Consider the following 21,046-nt stretch of genomic DNA (forward strand, 5'->3'; position numbering starts at 1 on the left):
ACATTAGAATCATCTGTGAAATTTAACGAACATTATGTGCCCACAGAGTCCATCTCAGCAGCTCTGGCATGGGATTCAGGCACCAGCATACTTTTAAAGAAACATGTGAAGGACCACTGCTAATTTCATGCCAGTCAGTAGAAATTATCTGAAGACAAACTCTACACTGAGGTTCTTGGCTTCTCTTAATTCAATTATTTAAGATTAGAGTGCTATAAAAAGGGAGTTTCAGCACTGTTTCCTAGGGAACACAACCCCTGGCGGAGGGCTGAGACTAAGCGTTAGCAAACATGTATTCATGATCACCTGCATACAAATCTGGGTTTACGGGTAGCTTGTGCTGGTAGTTAGGTGTTCTGACTTTATTATTTGATTTTACTCTGAAACAATAAAAAGATCAGACTGGCAAATTTACTTCCTAGTATTTTGTTCAATCTGTTGTTCTTTCTCAAGAAAAACTGCTTATCATGAAGTAACAGAAATATTAATGAAAGTGATTAACATAAAAGAAACATTTTTCTTTGGACAAAAATTGATCTCATTTTTCAGAATAACTCACTTCCACAATACAACGTAAAACTCCCAGTAAAGGAAATTAACAGACCATTTTAAGCCTATTCTGGTGTCAGATATTTACAGAGCCAAAGATGGAATACCTACTACTATTTGCTATACTACTAGTGCCAGAAACCACTGCAGCTACGTGTAAGTAAGGTCAGCCTCATCAGATTTTTCATGGTGGTTATTAAGACTCACAGAAAAAAAAAACTTGAACACATCTGAAAAGTAAAACAAGCTAGTTATCGTGAAGGAATGTGTATTTTTAATTTTTTGCCACTTTTCCGTCTGTCTTTAGGTATAAACCTATCACAGACTAAGCATATATTACCCTATATATGCTGACCTGCACTCTGATTCAGGTAACTGAAATCCTTTGCTCCGATGAACCTAAAGTCACTGTTTTGTGACTGCTGGGAAACAGGGAGGTGGGAAACCCTGTCTTTTGGGCAGCAATCACTGAATCTCCAGGAAAGCTCAATTCTGTTTCCAGACAAGTCAAGCCATGCTTCCCCCTGCAAGGTCAGAGGGCCAAACGAAGCTGCAGCTGCCTACAGCACTAGGAATGAGGAGAACGGGTTTTAAAAATAAGTATAACGACCCTTCTGATTTTAGGTAAGTACAACACGTGTGCTGGGCTTACTCAGCTATGACTCTGACATCGCTAACGTTTGATCAGATGTAGTAAGCAGTTTTACCTATGGTTCAACAAGTTATTCATTCAAAGCTCTTTTTCAATGTGTCTCTTCTATGTGCAAAGCACGTATGGGCAATGGCCATGCCTCCAGCTCAATCACAGAATAACCATTCTGCCTACAGGTGGCAGGAAACGGGTCAACACTGTGCAGTTAGAGAGTGGCCCCCCTACCTTCCTTCACTGGCTCAGCCCCGTGCTCCCCATTCCCCTCTCAGGAAGCTGCACCTTCTCTAAACAACCAGAGGGGGCAGGCTTCCAGCAGGAGACTTCAGGGCGGTGGTACAGGAGGACGCGGTGCTCACCTCCGCGGAGGAGCAAACGGACGTACCCCTACACCCGGAGCAGCTTCCTCAGGAGGGCCTGGAGATGTGGACGTGCAGGGCCTCCGGGAGGAACGAGGGGCAGCACTGTGATGGGTGGGAGTGGCTGCACGTTCTCAAGAAAGGGAAACCCCACCCCAAGAGCCCTGATGCACGACAGGGAGGGGCGCAGAGACGCAGACCTCGCCCAGACGCCGGCTCTGACGGTAGCAGGGAGGACGCCAGGACAGCCAGGAGCACGCCCTCCAAGCGGGTTCAGAGCAGCCTCACCCACCGCAGGACCAGTGCTGAGACCCCAGCTGTAAACCACAGGTACAGTGAAGCAGAGGCACCTGCTGGTCACAGGGTGTCTGCCTGAGGCAGGAAGCTGGGGACAGAGACACAGCTAGGCACCCGCTCTATGGCCACCGTGACACTGGCAGGCACCTCCTCTAGCAGCTAACGCCTGGTGAGATTTAGATCACCGCCTGCCCACCGCCCACGGAGGAGTGCATCTAGGGCACCGGCTCGGGTGGCCAGCAGGGACGGCGCTCCGGGTCCCACAGGACATGTCCTCTGTGAGGTCTCTCCGTCAGGAGGGGCAGGGGCAGCGGATCTGCCTGATACAGAGGGAAAAACACAGAGCCAGGCAAGACGAGGGCACAGAGGATACATTCCAAACGAGAGAACAAGAAAAGCTTCAGGGAAAGACCTCAGTGAAACAGACGAGGATTTACCTGGTAAGAGTTCAAAGTAGTGTTTATAAAGATGCTCAGGCAACTCAGGAAAGAATGAACACAGGGAATGTTCAAAAAGAAGCTAGAAAACAAGATGGTACCAGTCAGAGCTGAAGAATACAATAACTGAAACGAAATGCAAACTAGAGGGAATCAACAGCAGATTAGAGGAACGGAGGACTCGATCAGCAACTTGGAACACAAGATAGTGGAAATCACCTAATCACAAGAACAAAAAGAAAACGGAATTTTAAAAACAAGGATTGTTTAAGAAACCTGTCGGACAACGTCAATCATACTGTTGTTCACATGCCAGGGGTTCCAGGAAGAGAAGAGGGAACGAAAGAGGTGGAAAATGTACTTGAAGAAATAATGGCTGAAAGTTTCCCCAACCTGGAGCAGGAAAAATACATTCAGGTCCAGAAAGCACAGAGAACCCCAAACTAGAGGATATCAAAGGGATACACACCAACATACATTATAATTAAAAGGTCATAAGTTAAAAGAGAAAGAGTGGAATTAAAAGCAGCAAGAGAGAAGCAGCCAGCCACGCACAAGGGAACGCCCACAGAGCCCTCAGCCGGAGCTCCCAGGACAGACTCTGCAGGCCCGAGGCTGGCGGCACGGTGCACTCCAAGTGTGGAAAGGAAGAGCTCACAGCCAAAAGAATACACTCTTCAGCAAGGTCATCCGTCAGAACTGAGAGAGAAAAAGAGTTTTACAGACAAGCAAAAGCTAAAGGACTGCATCACACTAAACCAGTCTTACAGGAAATGTTAAAGGGACTTTAAGAAAAAAGGCCATAACTAGAAATAGAAAATACAGGAAAAGAAAAATCTCACCAGTAAAGGCAATTACGTAATTAAGGTGGTAAGTTAACTATAGCTAAAACAACTAGGTAAGGATTACACACAAAAAATGTCATAAAATATGACTTCAGAAACATAAAACACAGGTAGGGGAGGGAGCAAAAATATAATGCTTTCAGATTGCATTTGAACTTAAGCAACCATGAACTTAAACCAGTATATACATAGATGTCTATATATATATTAAAAATATGTGAAACTTATTGAAACCCAAAACCCAAAACCTATAGTACGTATACACAAAAAAAGGTGAAAGGAATTCAAACATAACACTGATGAAAGGCAACAAAACAGAAGGGAAGAGAACAGAGGAAACAGCAAACTACAGAACAACCAGAAGACAATCGACAGAAAGGCAGGAAGTGCAGGCCTGTCACGCATTTTAAGTGTGCACGGACTGAATTCTCCAATTAGAAGGTGCAGGGTGACTTGGCGGATAGAGAAACGAGACCCATCCATGTGCAGCCTACAAGACTCGCTTCAGATCGAAAGGTACACAGACTGACAGTGAGGGAAGGAAAGAGGTATTTTATTCTATGCAAGAAAACCAACAGAAATGTGGGGTAGCAATACTTATTTCAAACAAAACAGACTTTAAAATAGATGGTGACAAATGACAAAGAAGGGAATTACATGATAAAGAAGTCAATCCAAAAAGAGGATATGGCATTTGTAAATATTTATGGGCCCAATATATGAGCACTTAAATATATCAGGCAAATGTTAACAGATACAATAGGAGAAACTGACAGCAATACAATAATAGTGGTGAAATTTTATACCCACTAACATCAGTGGATTGTTATCCAGAAGAAAATCAACATGGAAATATTGGCCTTAAACAGCACACTGGACTGGATGGACTAGATGGACTAGATGGACATACTCATAACATTCCAGCCCCAACAGCAGAACATACATTCTTTCCAAGAGCACATGCAACATTCTCCAAGAGAGACCAAATGTTAGGCTACAAACAAATCTCAACACATTTTAAAAGGCTGAAATCATATCAAGCATCTATTTCAACCACAAAGTAGAAATAAATTACAAATAAAAAACTGGAAAAAACATAAACATGTGGAGGCTAAACAATATGCCGATAAAAAAACCAATGAGTCAACTAGAAATTAGAGAGGAAATCAAAAAGAACCTGGGGACAAATGAAAATGGAAACATAACCTTCCCAATTCCATGGGGTGTAGCAAGAGCAGTTCCAGAGGAATGTGCACAGTGATACAAGCTACCTCAAGAAATAAGCAATCTCATATAAACAATCTAATTTTATACCTAAAGTGATTAGAAAAAGAATAAAGCCCAAAATTAATAAAAGGAAGAAAATTATAAAGATCAGAAAAGTTATAAATGAAATAGAGATTTTAAAAACAATAGAATAAAAATCAATGAAACTAAGAGATGGTTCTTTGAAGTGATAAGCAAAACTGATAAACTTTAGCCAGAAAAAAGAGATGACCCAAATTAAAAAAAAAATTATGAAATGAGAGAGAAGTTACAACCTATACTGCAGAAATGAACAGGGTCACATGAGACTAATAGGATAATTATATACCAACAGGTTGGAAAACCTAGAGGAAATGGATACATTTCTAGAAAAATATAATCTTTCAAGACTGAGTCATGAAGAAATAGAAATCTGAAAAGACCAAGTACTAGCAATTAAATTGAATTAGTAATAAAAAAATTCCCAACAAACTAAAGTCTGGGAGCAGAGAGCTTCACGAATGAATTCTACCAAGCATTCAAACGAGAGTTAATACCTACCCCTCTCAAACCATTCCAAAAAATTCAAGAATGGAATGCTTCCAGACTAAGTTTAGAGTCTGGCATTACTCTAATACCAAAATGAGATACTACTACAAAAAAGAACATTGCAGGCCAATAACCCTGATACATATAGATGCAAAATTCATCAACAAAATATTAGCCAAACAAATTCAATGATACATTAAAAAGATCATTCACCATAATCAAATAGGATTTATTCCAGGGATGGAGTTTAACATCTGCAAATCAATCATTGTGATATACCACATTAACAAAATAAAGGATAAAATCATATGATCATCCCAGTAGATGCAGAAAAAGCAAGTGACAAAATTCAATATCACTTATGAAAAAAAGTCATTAACAAAAGGGGTATGGAGAGAGCATATTTCAATATAATTAAGGCTGTATATGATAAACCCACGCCTAACATCATACTCAAGAATGAAAAGCTCAAAATGCCTTTCCTCTGAGACCAGGAACAAGAGAAGGTGGTCACTGTCACTTTGATTCAGCTGGAAGTCTTAGCCAGAGCAATTCAGAAAGAAAAAAATAATAATAAAAGGCATCCAAATTGGAAAGGAAGAAGTAAAACTGCCACTTTCTGCAGATGACATGATACTATATATAAAAAACCCTAAAAGACTCCAACAAAAAGCTGTCAGAACTAATAAATGAATCAGTAAAGCTGCAGGATACAAAATAAAAATATAAAGAAATCTGCTGCATTTCTATACACTAAGAATGAATTACTGGAGAGAGATATTAAGAAAATAATCCCATTTATAACTGCATCCAAAAGAATAAAATACATAGGAGTAAATTTAACCGAGCAGGTAAAAGACCTGTGCATTGAAAACTGTAAGACACTGACGAAAGAATTGAAGACAACACAAATAAATAGAAGAATATATTATACTCACAGATGGGAAGAATACGATTGTTAATGTGTCCACAATACCAAAAGCAATCTTCAGATTAATGCAATCCCTATAAAAAATTAATAGCATTTTTCACAGAACTAGAAAAATAATCATAAAATTTGTATGGAACCTCAAAAGACCCCAAGTAGCCAAAACAACCTTGAGAAGAAAGAACAAAGCTAGAGGAATCACACTCCCAGGTTTCAAACTGCGCTACAGTGACCGACACAGCACGGTACCGGCGCAAACACTGCGTGCAGATCGATGGTGCAGAACAGAGATCCTAGAAAGAAACTGACATTTAGATGGTCAATTAAGCTACTCAAAGGAGGCAAGAACATACAGTGGGGAAAAGACAGTCTCTCCAATAAACGGTGTTGGGAAAACTGGACAGTTGCAAGCAAAAGAATGAAACTGTACCACTTTTTTATACCATATACAAAATTAACTCAAAATGCACTAAAGACATGACTGTCAGTCCAGAAACCATAGAATTTCTCAAAGAAAACATAGGCAGTAAGCTCTCTGACACTGATCTTAGCAATATTTTTTTGGATGTCTCCTCGGACAAGGACAACAAAAACAAAAATAAACAGGAGTACAATGGACTAAAAAGTTTCTCTGTAGTGAATGAAACCATCAAGTAAACAAAAAGGCTACCTACTGAATGAGAGGAGATATTTGCGAATGATGTATCTGATAAGGACAGAACATCAAAAATATATAAATATCTCATACGTTAGTATAAAAAATATGATTGAAAGATGGCCAGAGGACCTGAATAGACATTTTCCCAAAAAGACATACAAGTGGCCAACAAATATATGAATAGGTGCTCCACATCATTAATAATCAGGAAGTGCAAACTGAACCACAGTGAGGTACCACCTCACACCTGCCAGAACAGTTATTATCAAAAAGATGAGAAATAACAAGTGTTGGTGAGGATGTGGAGAGAAGGGAACCCTCCTACACTCTTGGTGGGAATGTAAATTGCTGTAGCCACCATCGAAAATAGTATGGAGGGTCCTTTAAAAAATAAATATAGAACTATCATATGATCCAGCAATTCCACTTCTGGATATTTATCCTAAGAATATTAAAACACTAATTTGAAAAGACACTAATACACCCCTATGTCCATTAAAGCTTCTATAATAGTTGAGACATGGAAGCAACCTAAATGTCCATTAGCAGATGAATGGATGAAGAAAATATGGTACATACACATAACGGAATGTTACTCAGCCTTAAAAAGAATGAAATCTCTCTATTTGCAACAACATGGATAGACTTAAAGCGTATTACACTAAGTGAAATGTCAAATAGAGAAAGATAATACCATATAATTGCAGTTATATGCAGAATCAAATAAAAACGCAACAGAAACATGCACACAGACATCGAGAACACACGGATGGCTGCCTGAGGAGAGGGGAGAGGCTGATCATACTTCAATTTAAAAACAGAAACAAAAAAGGTTCGATATCATTTGGCTAATATTCAGTCATAGGTGTAAGCCCTCCTGTATACTTTCATTTTTGCATTTTTTGGTATAAAACTGTTTGCTTCCTGTGAAAAAAATGTCACACAAACTCAGTAAATGAAAATTTACCAAACTGCATACTTAAGTATTTGCAGCTGATTTTATAACTCAACAAGACTGCTTTAAAACTCTGAGATGAAGAAGGTATGTTTTGTGAGATGGAGAGCCTTCATCTTCTGTCTAAAATCACACGATGCCCTAAGCGGATACTGAAGATCCACCCACTCTCGTAGTTTCAGGGTGCCCAGACCAAAGGGCCTCAGGCAGCCTCCTCTTTTCTCATCTGTCCCATGCCCCTAACCAGCAATGCGACTTTTATGTCCCAGGGGAACTGCAAAGGCCAGAGTGCAGACCACCTTCCTAATGCTGGGGCTCTCTCCATCCTATCTCCCCAGGGGCCCACGCCTCCTCGGGGCTCACTCAGCAGAAGACAACCCACCCAGGCAGCTCTAACACCTCCGGGCAGACGGGCAGAGCGGAGGCGAACATTCCTCTCAAAGATTCCTCCAGCTAGGGAATGGGGAGATTCTCTGAGCTTTCAAGACAGACACCCCGCGAGTGGAGCTCAAATTGAGCACAGGCTCCTAGGAGCTCGGGGGAAGGGGCTCCTAGGAACTCGGGGAAAGGAAACCGTGGCCCTGGGGAGGGAGCTACTGTCGCGCTTAAGAACGGAGTCTTTGAGCGGGTTACATGCAAGGTCTGCCTCAGTTTCCCCGTCTGCAGAATAAGGATAATAAAAACACCTTTCCTGGATTGTTATAAGGATCTAGCGAAATGATCTATGCAAAGCACTTAGCAAGAATTCAATAAATGTAGGCCTTAATTAGTGGGGAGGTAGAATCAAAATTGTCTTTTAATGCCATGCTCTCAAACTTCAGCGTGGATCTGAATTACCTGGGGATCTTGTTAAAAAGCAGAATCAGACTCCATGTATGTGGGATGGGGTCTGAGATTCTTCATTTCTAACAAGCTCCCAGATCATGTCGGTACGGCTGGTCCCTGGACCACAGTTTGAGCAGTAAGGCTTGAAGTACCCCGGAGCCCAGGAGCAAGCACTCAGGTGCCGAGCCATGAAGAGCGTGCTGCACTGACAGGGACAGATCACAGGCTTCAGAAGTTAGAGAAATGAAGGGAAGGGAAGGAAATGTCTGCTTAGCTCTACAAAAGCAACCCTGAATTTATGATATAAAACCAGTATATGATTTGGACTGTCAGATGAATTTTACCAGGATTTTACCTTTTTTTAATAGTATTTTACATATAAATATTAATGTTCCTATGTGAGGCAACTTGAGCATATTTGGTGATTCTGGGATGTATTTCAACATACATTTTTAATAGAAGGAATATTAGCTATTCTCATTACTTCAATTATTCATTTCAGTAAGGTTATACTGGAATTAGACCTAATTAATTCAGTTAGACTATCATATGCTGGGGACTACGCTAAGCCCTTAACTCAGCTGTAGGTACGGGACATCTGGAAAGGTCATGATACAGAGAAGAGAGAAGCACTAAGCCAAAATCACAAGCAAGCTAGAAAAGCTGATGGGTAGCCTGGCACCCATATAACCCGAAATGAGAAGCCGTGAGAGGGTAATGGGAGCGCCCTGTTCCCAGGCTGCCTTGGCCACCCGCACCTCAGCCTGCTCTGACGCGGATCCACGGCAGTGTCCACCCCTCGCAGACCCCAGGAATGCCAGCTCTTGTCCAGGGAACATCCTTAGGTGCCTACTGCCGGAAATTCTGACTCCCAGACACTCCCAAATTTCAAAGAGTATTGTGTGTCTTCGTTAGTATAAAATAGCGTTTGCTTGAAAGAGTTCTGAATTCCATGTGTGAACAAGATTAACTATGACCATCTCAAAGCCATGTTCTTCTGTTTCCTGTTTCCAGAACTTTCCAAACAGAAATGTAGAACTAGAATTACAGTGTAGAACTAAGGGGGGGATAAAAGTAGCTTCTGACAGAGAGAACTGAGTCGGAAAACCAAGGAAGAGGCAACCGTGGCAAGGGCAGCTGTGGTCAAGGTGTCCTACTGTGTGGGTCCATACGTGGCAAGGGCAGCTGTGGTCAAGGTGTCCTACTGTGTGGGTCCATACGTGGCAAGGGCAGCTGTGGTCAAGGTGTCCTACTGTGTGGGTCCATACGTGGCAAGGGCAGCTGTGGTCAAGGTGTCCTACTGTGTGGGTCCATACGTGGCAAGGGCAGCTGTGGTCAAGGTGTCCTACTGTGTGGGTCCACATGCACTGGTCATGGGAAGAAGATTAAGAGGCTCGCTGGTCCCGAGCAAGCCCACCCCACACATTCAAACACAATGACAAGACAGTCTAAAAGGATGTGTAATTGTAAATTACTACTTTGGGCTCTTTATGCTGTTTCCCAGCATTAAATCAACAAATCGGGCTACTTATGGACATGGCATGGCACGGCCTCCAGCAACGTTAAGATCTGACCAACTCTGTGACAAAAGTGCAAATAACCTTGTACACGTACGTACCGACCACACGAAGAGCTCGTGACCTGGCACACCTCTCAGCCCTCCCCCCAGCAGACCTCTGAGTGACAAGCAGCGGGACCAACCGGCCCCCTTCCTCTGGAACAGCCCCGCCCCCCACCTCGTGCCTGGGCTTTCCCCGCCCCCCACCTCGCAGTCCCTCTGTGCTCTGTCTCCTTCGCAGGCGCCTTCGTCTCTGCCGTGCCACCAAAGGCCGGGGCTCCTCAGGGCTCAGTCCCCAGCCCCCCCCACTTTATGAGAAATGTGATTCATTTTTCATGGCTTTAAATAGCCTCCGTATTCTCATGAGGGCTATATTTATCTTCAAGCCAGTTCTCTCCTCCGAGATCCAGATGGACAAAGCCACTGCCTCGCTTGGCACGCCACCCGACACACCTGTCGTGACCGCAGAACTCAGCATCTCCGAGAGGGCACTCGGTGCCCCCTGTTCCCCTGAACTGTTCCCCGTCCCTCGGGCCCCTGGATTCAGTAAATGGCACCTCTGTTCACCGGGCTGTTCATTACCAGAAACCCAGGAGCACTGTGGGATGCCTACCTCGACGGCACCCTTCACACGGAATCCACAGCGAAATCCTACGCATTCTCCCTCTAAAACACATTTTGTTACCAGCGCTCATTCTTACTAAAGCTTCGCAGGCACACAGGCCTTCCCACGGCCCATCCAGAAGAAGTTTTGGGCTACAAGTTGCAGACGACCAAACACGCCCTTAAATGCTCACAAAGGGCCCCGACTCCTCCGGCTGGAAACGCCGGGACGGGGCAGCCCCCCGTTCCGCCCGCGCTCCCTGCGCCCCTCCGGGCCCTCCCCTCCTCATGCGGCCGCGCGGCCCCTCAGCGCAGCAAGGTGACTGGACGTGTTCCAGAGTCACCCCTCGACAGGACGGGAGCCAGAGGAAGAGACGGGAACTGTTCGTGGGAACCTCGCCGAGAACAAGAAGAAACCTCCCCACGCTGAGCGGAAGCCCGTCTCGGGGCCTCATCAGTCTGAACGCCTCTGTGCGAGGGAGACGAGACTAACCATCCTTAGACTGAGGCACTACGGGAACAGATGGTGAGCTGTCTACAGAAAGGGGACACTGTTTTAATAGAATCAAAACGACTGCTGGGTGGGCTGGCAGGCAGAGCTGCCCCCAGAGGGCCGTCGTCTTACTCAGGAAAAGGGTCTCTGCAGAGGTGGCGGAGGCAAGGGTCTCCATGTGCAGTCTGGGGTGTGCAGGGAGTCCTGAAGTACCATCATCGGTATCCTCGCTACAGAGGCGAAGGGGCATTGGGCACACCGTGGAGAAGGCAGGTGCAGACGGGAGGGGGATGCAGCCACCCCCAGGAAATGCCCCAGCCACCAGAAGCTGGGGGGACGGAGGGCAGACTCTCTGGGAGCATCTCTGGAGGGGCTGTGGCCATGCCGATGCCTTCACTTCAGATTTCTGGCCACCAGAGATCTGGCTACAGAAGTTCCAAGTATCCCCTTACCAGATAAATGTAAGGGAATACATTCAGGTCCTAAAAGCCAGTGAGTTTATGGCAACTGCTTCAGCAGCCCAGGAAACAATGCGCAGGGCAACCTACCAGCCCACCAAGGCCCCCAGCCTACCAGGCCCCCAGCAAAGCAGGGCCCCCAGCCCAGCAGGCCCCCAGCCCACCAGGCCCCCAGTCCAGCAGGCCCCCAGCCCAACAGGGCCCCCAGCCCACCAGGCCCCCAGCCCACCAGGGCCCCCAGCCCAGCAGGCCCACATTTTCCCAAATTCACTGTGCAATTCTCTGCCCTTCACTCTGTCATCCTGAACAGTCTTGCCTCCTTGCAGTCACTCAGGTACATCCTGCCTCAGAGACCATGTGTGGCCCCTGACCCAAAGTCCTCATTCCAAACTCCCTCTCATTCTGTTTTGAAGCTCCTTCCTCGTGAGGCCTTCCATGTCCCACCAATATAAACCAGGTCTTCTCTTCTATTCTCTCCCACTGTGCTGTTTGTTTCTTTCCCCACCTACCTGACCCTTCAGGTTCACCTCTCCATGTACTGAGCGGCTGTCTAGACTATGAGTTCCTGCGGGCAAGCACCCTGTCTCCGCCTGCCACAGCGTGTGTGCGTTCTACTGCAGCTCCCAGTACAGGAAGGGGCCCCATGCCCCCCGAGAGTGCGCTGGCCCTGGGAAAGCCCGTGGGGGAAATGTCAGTGGGTTAGGGATGAATCTCTGTATGCTCAGAGTAAAGTCTTCTGCTTTAAATCATTATTACCTATAAATAAAAGAGAAGTCATTTTACGTTCTCAAAATGTTTGATTTCTCTAAGTCACCCGTTCAATAGCTGTGATTTCAAGCCTTATGAGTACCGATAACTATGGGGGTTGGGGGGGCTTGAGGCAGGTTCTGAACTTAGTGTAAAAAAGTGAATTAAAAATAAACACAAATCCCATTTAAAAAGCTAGAAAATTTAAAATGTATTTCATAAAACTTGTCAAAACAGAGAGGAAGACATTTTTATTTTTAGGCAGACACAAGTAAAACCATATAGTTCACATGCAGTTAGAAACTAGGGCTATAGGATTCTATATGCAAGTATAAAGTTTCCAATGGACTGTTATTTATAGCCAATAAAGAAAACAAGGTGATCCTATATTGTAAAGTACAACAATACAGTTTTTTCCTTTTCATTTTCTATAAACATAAATCTTTGCACAGAATAAAATGCAGCAACTTATCTAAGCAAATCATAAATATTTCCTTATAAAATTCAGAAAAATGTTGGTAAGGTCTTTGATTGCCAAGAAATATGTTTTTTAAACTACAAACTGAAGTCGGCTCATTTCTTTTGCATTTAGGGCAAAAATGTATGGATAATATTGAAAATTAATGATGAAAATAAGATAAAGTGGAATGAGGGGAGAATTTATAGCCACATCTGCAGGTCTGAGACCCCGGTGGCCCATGCTGCTTAATTAAGGGCTGTCAGCGGCCCTTTAACCTGCATGCTGTCAATTTTTTCAACAATAAACTGAAGATAGTAATAATACCCACTGGCTATAGAAGTTCCCAAAAGGAGCCCATTCCAGGATCAACTGAGAAGAATTTATGGGTGAGTGAGATTTGAGCCATGCCTTCACAAGTGGGTAGGATCTGCGTGAGGAGGAGGTGCCATCTGCCTCAGTGATGCCCCAGATGGTGTCTACTTTTGGGGTTCACAGTACCCTCTCAGAATTGTATGAACTCTATGAGCAACTTCCTGGGGAGAAGAGCATGTGCTCCTAACACACAGTTACATGCAATTAAATTGTAAACCTGAAGAGCTTGGGCCGGCAAAGGGAACTCCAATATTGAAGAACACACACAAGAACCTTCATTACCTGGCCCTTCTCCATCATGTAGGGTTCTTTGCCCTGGTACCTGAAAACCTGTGGGATTCCAGGGTTCTCCATGCTTCCTCCAGACCCACTGCTCTGCCCAAGCAGCCTGCACACCGATCGGCACCTGCCCTCATCTGTTAGCTATCTTAAATCTCACCCATCGTTCAATATTAGCTCAAGGCACTGGAAAGCCTGAAATATGAAAAACAGTGACCAACGGAGACGGGGAATCAAGACCAGAAGAGAACGGAGGTAAAGCAGGGAACAAGGACAATAGCCACAACTTCTATGTTACTGTTATGTAAAACAAGACCTTACAGCCATAAAAAGGAGCAATCAAGAGAGTAAGAACTCAGAAAATAAAAATATCTTTGCAGAAAAAAAAGTTTCAATAGAATGGCTAAAAGAAATTAAGGAAATTCCCCAGAAAAAAAGCAAAAAAAAAAGAATAAACAGACCAAAAGAAGGGAAATTTACAGGGCAAAACTAAGTGGTGTTCTAGAAAAAGGGAACAGAGGCCATAGAAGGCAGAAATATATGAGAACAACTACTCAAAAAATAACCAAAAATGAAGGATGAAATCCTGGATTCAAAAACCCAGCAAGGACTCAAGCAAAGGATTTTAACAGACCCATGTGGAGGTGGTATAGAACGATGGGCACGAGAGAATCCTGAAGTTTCTGGGGGTACACAGGGTGAGGAACAGATCACATTCCAGGAATTAAAATAAGAATTACATTGGCATTTTCATCAGCAACGACACTAGGATGCATGAGTTGGCAGCATAATGTCTTAAATTCTATGGAAAAATCACTTCCATGGGAAAAAAATCATTTCCATGGAAGTCTAGCCTAATCCATCAGTAAAGTTCAGAGTAAGATATTTAGGCAAACAAATCTTTTAAAAGTTTACACCCCATGAACCTGCTGTATGCGAGCTCCTGAAGGATGTGAGTTTGAGGCCTGGGGCCATGAGCTCCAGCGCTGGCAGGCAGCACAGGGGTCATGGCGGGGGTGGGGAGCAAGGGCCCGAGCGCCGGGGCGGCAGACACAGGGGCCGAGCGCGAGCGCGGGCTCCAGCAGGAGGACGGGCACTATGGGAGGCGGGGTGTAAGAGAGCAGCGAGACCTGCAAAATGACCTAATTTGGCCATATCGTTGGCAAGTTTACAAGCTGAAAGAAGAATCAATGACAGACACACGGAAAACTGAGCAAATGGAAACAGACTGTTTCTACGCAGTTACCTCTAGAGAAAGAGAAAAAGCTGTACCGCGAGCAAATGAGACGACTGCATATACATGTCTCGGTGCGGAAGAAATCGCACACTTGTAACGACGTCGGTACGTGACACTGATGAGGGCGAAGGAGGCCCCGCTGCGTTGGCAGAGCAGGTGGCGGGGCAGATGTCGGCCCGGGAAGGGCAGCACAGGCTGTCACCTAAAAGTCCAGGTGGACAGGGTGGCGGCCTCTGAGGGGAGGTGGGAGGGCTGCTGCCCCGCTCCTGGTCACTGCAAGTGGGCAGTATTACTTGGCTTTCAAACACACATCCGTAGGTTGCTACTTCCAGGAGGAGACCTCCTCGTCTCTCCTCCTCTCACTACGTCCACTAAGAACTCTGGGCCTGACGTTATGGAACGAAACTAAGAAGGCTGGCAGGTGGGCCCGCTGTGGGCCAACAGACCAACGGAGGACAGAGGTGGGGCCCTGGTTTCCGGATCTGGAGCTAAGATGCCAGTGACCCAGAGATGCCCATGGACACGACGCAAGTGAACAAGAGCCTGCTCTCTCCAGCCAAGGGACACCAAGGCTGCCTCGCAGAGCACGAGGCTCCTGAGGACGCTGGCCCAGTGCCGCCAAGCACCGCAGCCCAACAGCACCAAGATGCCCTGAACCCAGCAGGAGGCTCACGTTGAGTGCTGGGCACTTACAGGGTAAGGCCGGGCACATGCCGTGGGCCTCTGGCCCCCAGCAGAGGGTATAACAAGTCGGTAGACGCTCTGTGTAAAGTGCACTGCAGTGGGTTTACGTGAGAGATATTGACCGACACACGGGGAGAGGGGCGAGCAGGGCAGCAGGGACGGCCTTCGGAGGAGCTACCACGGAGCCCGGCTCGCAAGGGTGCTGCGTCCCCATGAACCAGGGTCCCTCCTCAGACCAGGCATCTGGGTGAAGGGCGTCCCAGGCCCGAGGACTGACAGACTAAGGCACATGGGAGGAAAGGAAGAGAAAGTACCTGGAGAATCACCGCGTTTTGTCTGGCTGGAGTGAAGGGTGCTGAGGACGGAAGGAGGAAGATCATGCCAAAGCGGTGGGCAGGGCCTGGCGGAGGGGAGCGCGCACTTAAGTCCACAGAAGCCGCTGAAGGACTTATCGTGACAATGCTGAGGATGGCTTAGAGGAAGATCCGAGGAGGCAGGAATCCAGGCAGGAGGGAGGGGGGCAGAGCAGGAATGGGGGCTGCAATGGCAGGATCTTCACGAACCCTATCATCTGGGTCAGTTTTCCCACATTTCAGGAGTGAGGGGAGATGCTGGGATGCAAGCAGAGCCACACTCGTGTTGACAACACTGCTCAGCAGCTTGGCGGCCCCAGAAATCTCTCTGAGCCTCACTTTTTTTACCCACAAGAGGAAGGAAGAACGCGAACCATGCTGACCCCCCAGAATTCCTGTGTGAATGCCCGTGGGCATGGGTGCGCAGTGGCACGGCCCATGGGCATGGGTGCGCAGTGGCATATGCCTGTGGGCATGGATGCACGGTGATGGTGCAGCCCATGAGGACACTGTGAAAACAGTAAACACACTGTATTCCTGTTACCACTGCAGCAAACTACCACGAACTCGGCCGTTTAGAAGAGCCCAACCTGCCCAGGCTGGGCCCCCAGGGCGGGACCTCGGCTGTGGCCGTGCTGGGCCTGAGTGAAGGCGTCAGCAGCCTTGTGTTCTCGCACAGCCTTGCGAAGACACCACGTCCTTGCCTTTTACAACCTGCATTTTTCGGCTCGTGACGCCGTCCTCTGTCCGTAAGACCGACAGCACAGCCTCTTCAAGTCCCTCTGATCTGAACAGACTCTCTTGCTCCCTCTTCCCCTCCAAGGGCCTGTGAGTCCTGGGCCCACGTGGGTATCCAGGGTCATCGCCTCATCCCGACCAGCTGGTTAGCAACCTTACTTCCCAACCCACCCACCACATAACAAATACGGCACAAGCTCCGAGGGTCAGGATGTGGGCACTTTCTGGGAACATTGTTCTGCTTACAAGACACAATTTGATTATCAGTTTCACAACTAATATGTCTAAGAGTTGCTTTTTGGCTAAAAAAAATTAGGAATCTGAAGAAAGAGCTTTCTAAATAACTTACTATTACATCTCTTAAGATTTAGCAATCAATATATATCAAATACCCAAAAGCTCAATGGTCATAGAGATTTCAGTATTTAACTTAATATGATCATCTCTCCAAACAAATGAAAGTTTAAGATGAAGATCACCTTACAGCCCTAGAAAGGACGAGCCCCCCAGCACGGTGCGTGCAGGACGGTGTCCTGGCCTGGGAAGAAAGTGGCCGGACAGCGCTGGGCAGCCCACGCTCTTAACCAGAGGGACACATACGCTCGGAGGCCTGGAAACAGAGAAAAGGCCAGGCTGTCAGAGGACCACTTAGGGGCACCAAACACCTTAAGGGTGAGCACTGCTGACCCCAAGCGAGTGAGGGGGGACCAGCAGGAGGGGTGCCCTCTGGGCCTGTGTGGGGTGGGCAGCTCGACCCAGAGCAGCTCAGGACACTCCCTGGGACCCCCGGGTGGCCACGCAGACCCCTGCTGACAGCACAAAAATGAATAGGATTTATCCAAATCTAAAAAATCACATATCATGTATTTTTCCTTAAACGTACTAATCATTTCAAACAAGCTTATATCAGGGAATTATTCACAAGTGCCAGGGTATCTCATTTCAACCTCCTATCTTCTGAATACAAACAGCCCTCAGGTTACTGGTATTCACATGATGACCTGAAGATTTTGAACAATACCAAATTCTTATTGATCATGAAAGAAAAACCAAGTTACAGTCAGAACAATTTTATTACTAAACATACTGAGAATGTTATTGAATACTTTTATTTAAAACCTAGCTACACATGAACTTATACATATGTGAAATCCCTCTGTCAGAGTATTATTCACACCACACCTTTTCCTATCACACTGCACAAACACAAGTTCACTTTGATTAAATCATATTAGGGCTCAAGTTTTTAAGCAATTCAATTTAATTAAACACATCCAGTCTATGGAAACAAGTTTTTTTCAAAGAAGGAAAATTTTTCTGAACTATGACATTTTGTTTTAATCAACCAAGGGTGGTGTTGATAAAAATGCAGTAATAGGAGCTACCCGAGCCTATATTCCAGGTCAGAATATGTCCTTTCTGGAAATTTTGTTCATCACTAAAGGAAAGCTAACAAGGCTGGGAAAACACTTATAAAGAGCGACCACTGATCGATTTTTCTTATGAAGATGCTGTGAACATGTCTGGACACTGTGGACAGTAGTGATGCTGCTGGTCACAGCAAGAGTTTGGATGATTTAACCCGAGAGGCATCTGCTGGAGGAAAATCCCCAGGGAGATGCCACTTAAAGCTTATCCACAAGTCATCTCAGTGATAAGGACAGTGACCTCACTTTCTCTAAACACGGCATTATCTCGCCAAGAAAAGACCAGGGCCATCCACCCCCTCCTCCTTCCATGCTGCCCAGCTAGGCCACATGGCTTGCCCCGCAGTAAATGGCATGGGGAGTGTGCACCTCAGACCCAAATGCAGCACCCCAGGCTCTTCCTGTGCCCTCCTACTGCCGCACGGTTCCCAGGGCCACTCCTGTGGGGCCGAGCCCTTCAGCAAAGATTAGGCTGCAAGACATGGGCATCATCTGGTACCTGATGAGGGACATAAATGCCAGAATCTGGGAGGTTCTAAATCACATCAGCCTGTTTCAAGTCGTTTTGAAAGAAGAAAGCAAAAATATGCAAAAAATACTAAGGACTTTAAGTATCTGAAATATTTATTGATGGCTAGGACACAGAGTATTTATCTCAGATGCTACTAAAATCTGGTATTTCCTGATAAACCATTTCAAGTAGAAAAAAATGTCAATTTTCCTGACAGAAAATGCAATATTGGTCACAAATGGCAAAAGCTTGCTTGTAAAGTCTTCTATAGTATTGATCAAATCGTATATAATAGAAAAGAACAAACGTGTATGCAATGAATTAGGTCATGAGTTCAAATTCTGTCAGAGTTGAAAATGCGGGCCAAGCCGACACTGTACAAGCACAGGGCCGAGGACACACTCAGCAGTGAGGTCGCAGGAGGAGGAAGTCCCAGCGGCCTTTCCCGACAGTGAAGCACAGTCAGTAATGAATTACAGCTTTTACTCTCCTCTGTGATATTTTTAGTAGTCAATTAAAAAGGATAAAAGTTTGAAGGCATTTGGAATTTCCTGGAGAATTAGATAGCGAGGAAGAGAGAAAAAAAATCAAAGAACCTCCCCAGTGGCCTCAAGAGCCAAACCACAAACAACTCAGGCCACCTCAGTGTCACCTGCAGGAAAGGAATCCCTGGGCCAAGCCTCCTCAGCCATGTCACATAAGGGGAAAAACAATAAAGCCGTGTGCCGTGTGACTGTCCAATCCTGCCCATCTGCAGAGGCCCGCGGGGTATCAGGCACTCACCACGGAGATTCCCAAAGCACAGAAAACATTGGCCTGCAGGGATCTGGGAGTTGCCGCCAGGAAATGAACGGGCTCTGTACGGCACAGGGGCCTGTCATCAGAGCTCACTCTCGCCAAGCCCGGGGCCAGGAGACGCCACTGCTGGCAGCTTTATGAAGCGTCAGGACCTTTTGAGCAATGGGAAGCACACGCAGATGAGGGAACAGAAGGCGAGCAACACAGACACCCAGTGAAAAGCCTGAAGGTGCCTCTGCTGTGGGCTGGACGCAGGCATCTGGGAGGAGAGTGAGGCTGCAGCAGAGCCGGGGTGGGGGCCTGACGGCGGGCAGGGGCTGCAGGTGGCTGCACGGGAAGGTCTAACCAGGGTCTCTGAGTCACAAAACTAAGAGGCAGCAGCAGACATCATTCAGGCCGCATGTGCGCCAAAACCACTGACATATTTCATGGAGAGAAGAGATTTATTACTTACCCGATTTATATTCCTGTTCCTTACAATATCGTGGAGCAAGGTTCTCTCAAATTCTTCCAACTTCTTGGAACACTTCATAAGAATATGATTAGAGTAGTTAAAATCGCTAATCAGTCTAGCTAAAGTGTCAACAGCTTCTGTCCAAAAGCTTGAAAAAGGAAATTTGGGATTACGGTAAAAAGTGATTAGGCCATCTAGCAACTGGCAAACAGAATCACATACTGTGGAAGAGTCGTTTTCAAAGTGGCTGAAGTCTGTTTTCAGACGCCCTGATTCCGTCAAGGTCTTCAGTTCAAGGAGATGTTGTAAGAATTGCATGTGGGAAGAGAGAGGATTTGCTGGAGCACCATGATGCCTTTTCAGAGAGGGCAGCAGCGGAAAGAGGGTGGGGGGACGGCTCTCCACAAACTCCTGGGACACTTCTGAAGATTCAGTTCTCTGTTCGTTGGACAAATCACACCCAGAATCTTCCAGCAGAGTCACTGTGTTTTCAGAACTTCCAGGGTCCTGAGCCTGAAGCTGGGAAGATGGGTCTCCTGAGATAGAAAACAAAAAATCCGTTATCTTTCTGTAGCTAAAATTCCTTCATACAAAACTAGACAAAGATTTTAGGTTGCAGGATACAAAATTAATACACAGAAATCTGTTGCATTTTCCTATACAGTAATGATGAACTAGCAGAAAGAGAAATCCGGAAAACAATTCCATTCACAACTGCATCAAAAAGAATAAAATGCCTAAGAATAAATCTAACCAAGGAAGTGAAAGACCTATATCCTGAAAACTACAAGACACTCATGAGAGCCATTAAAGAAGACACTAATAAATGGAAATACATCCCGTGCTCATGGATAGGAAGAATTAATATTGTCAAAATGGTCATCCAGCCTAAAGCAGTCTGTGGATTCAATGCAATCCCTATCAAAATACCAACAGCATTCTTCAATGAACTAGAAGAAATAATACTAAAATTCATATGGAACCACAAAAGACCCTGAATAGCCAAAGCAATCCTGAGAAGGAAGAATAAAGCTCGGGGGAATTATACTCCCCAACTTCAAGTTCTACTACAAAGCCACAGTAATCAAGACAATTTGGTACTGGCACAAGAACAAACCCACAGATCAATGGAACAGAAGAGAGAGCCCAGATATAAACCCACACATACATGGCCCATTAATATACAATAAAGGAGCCATGGATATACGATGGGGAAATAACAGTCTCTTCAACAGCTGGTGTTGGCACAAATGGACAGCTACATGTAAGAGAAACTGGATTACTATCTAACTCCATATACAAAAGTAAACTTGAAATGGATCAAAGACCTGAATGTAAGTCATGAAACCATAAAACTCTTAGAAGAAAACATAGGCAAAAATGTCTCGAATATAAACACAAGCAACTTTTTCCTGAACACATTTTCTCGAGCAAGGGAAACAAGCAAAAACAAACAAATGGGACTACATCAAATGAAAAAGCTTCTGTACAGCAAAGGGCACCATCAGAAGAACAAAAAGGCATCCTACAGTATGGGAGAATATACTTGTAAATGACATATCTGACAAAGGGTTAATA

General features: G+C 45.5%; 1 protein-coding gene across 2 annotated transcripts in view; it reads right to left on the reverse strand.

Moving 5' to 3' along the window:
- The window catches only part of MEI4 (meiotic double-stranded break formation protein 4), an 85,575-nt gene that overhangs the window by 42,563 nt on the left and 21,966 nt on the right, over positions 1 to 21,046 (reverse strand). For both annotated transcript variants that reach the window (XM_073224403.1, XM_017656248.3), the window contains exon 3: positions 19,469 to 20,004. In XM_073224403.1, coding sequence (XP_073080504.1) covers positions 19,469 to 20,004 — 536 coding nt within the window. The remainder of the gene's footprint in view (positions 1 to 19,468; positions 20,005 to 21,046) is intronic.

This window comes from Manis javanica, chromosome 16 (genome assembly GCF_040802235.1).
Source record: "Manis javanica isolate MJ-LG chromosome 16, MJ_LKY, whole genome shotgun sequence".
In the NCBI taxonomy this organism is placed as follows: Eukaryota; Metazoa; Chordata; class Mammalia; order Pholidota; family Manidae; genus Manis; species Manis javanica.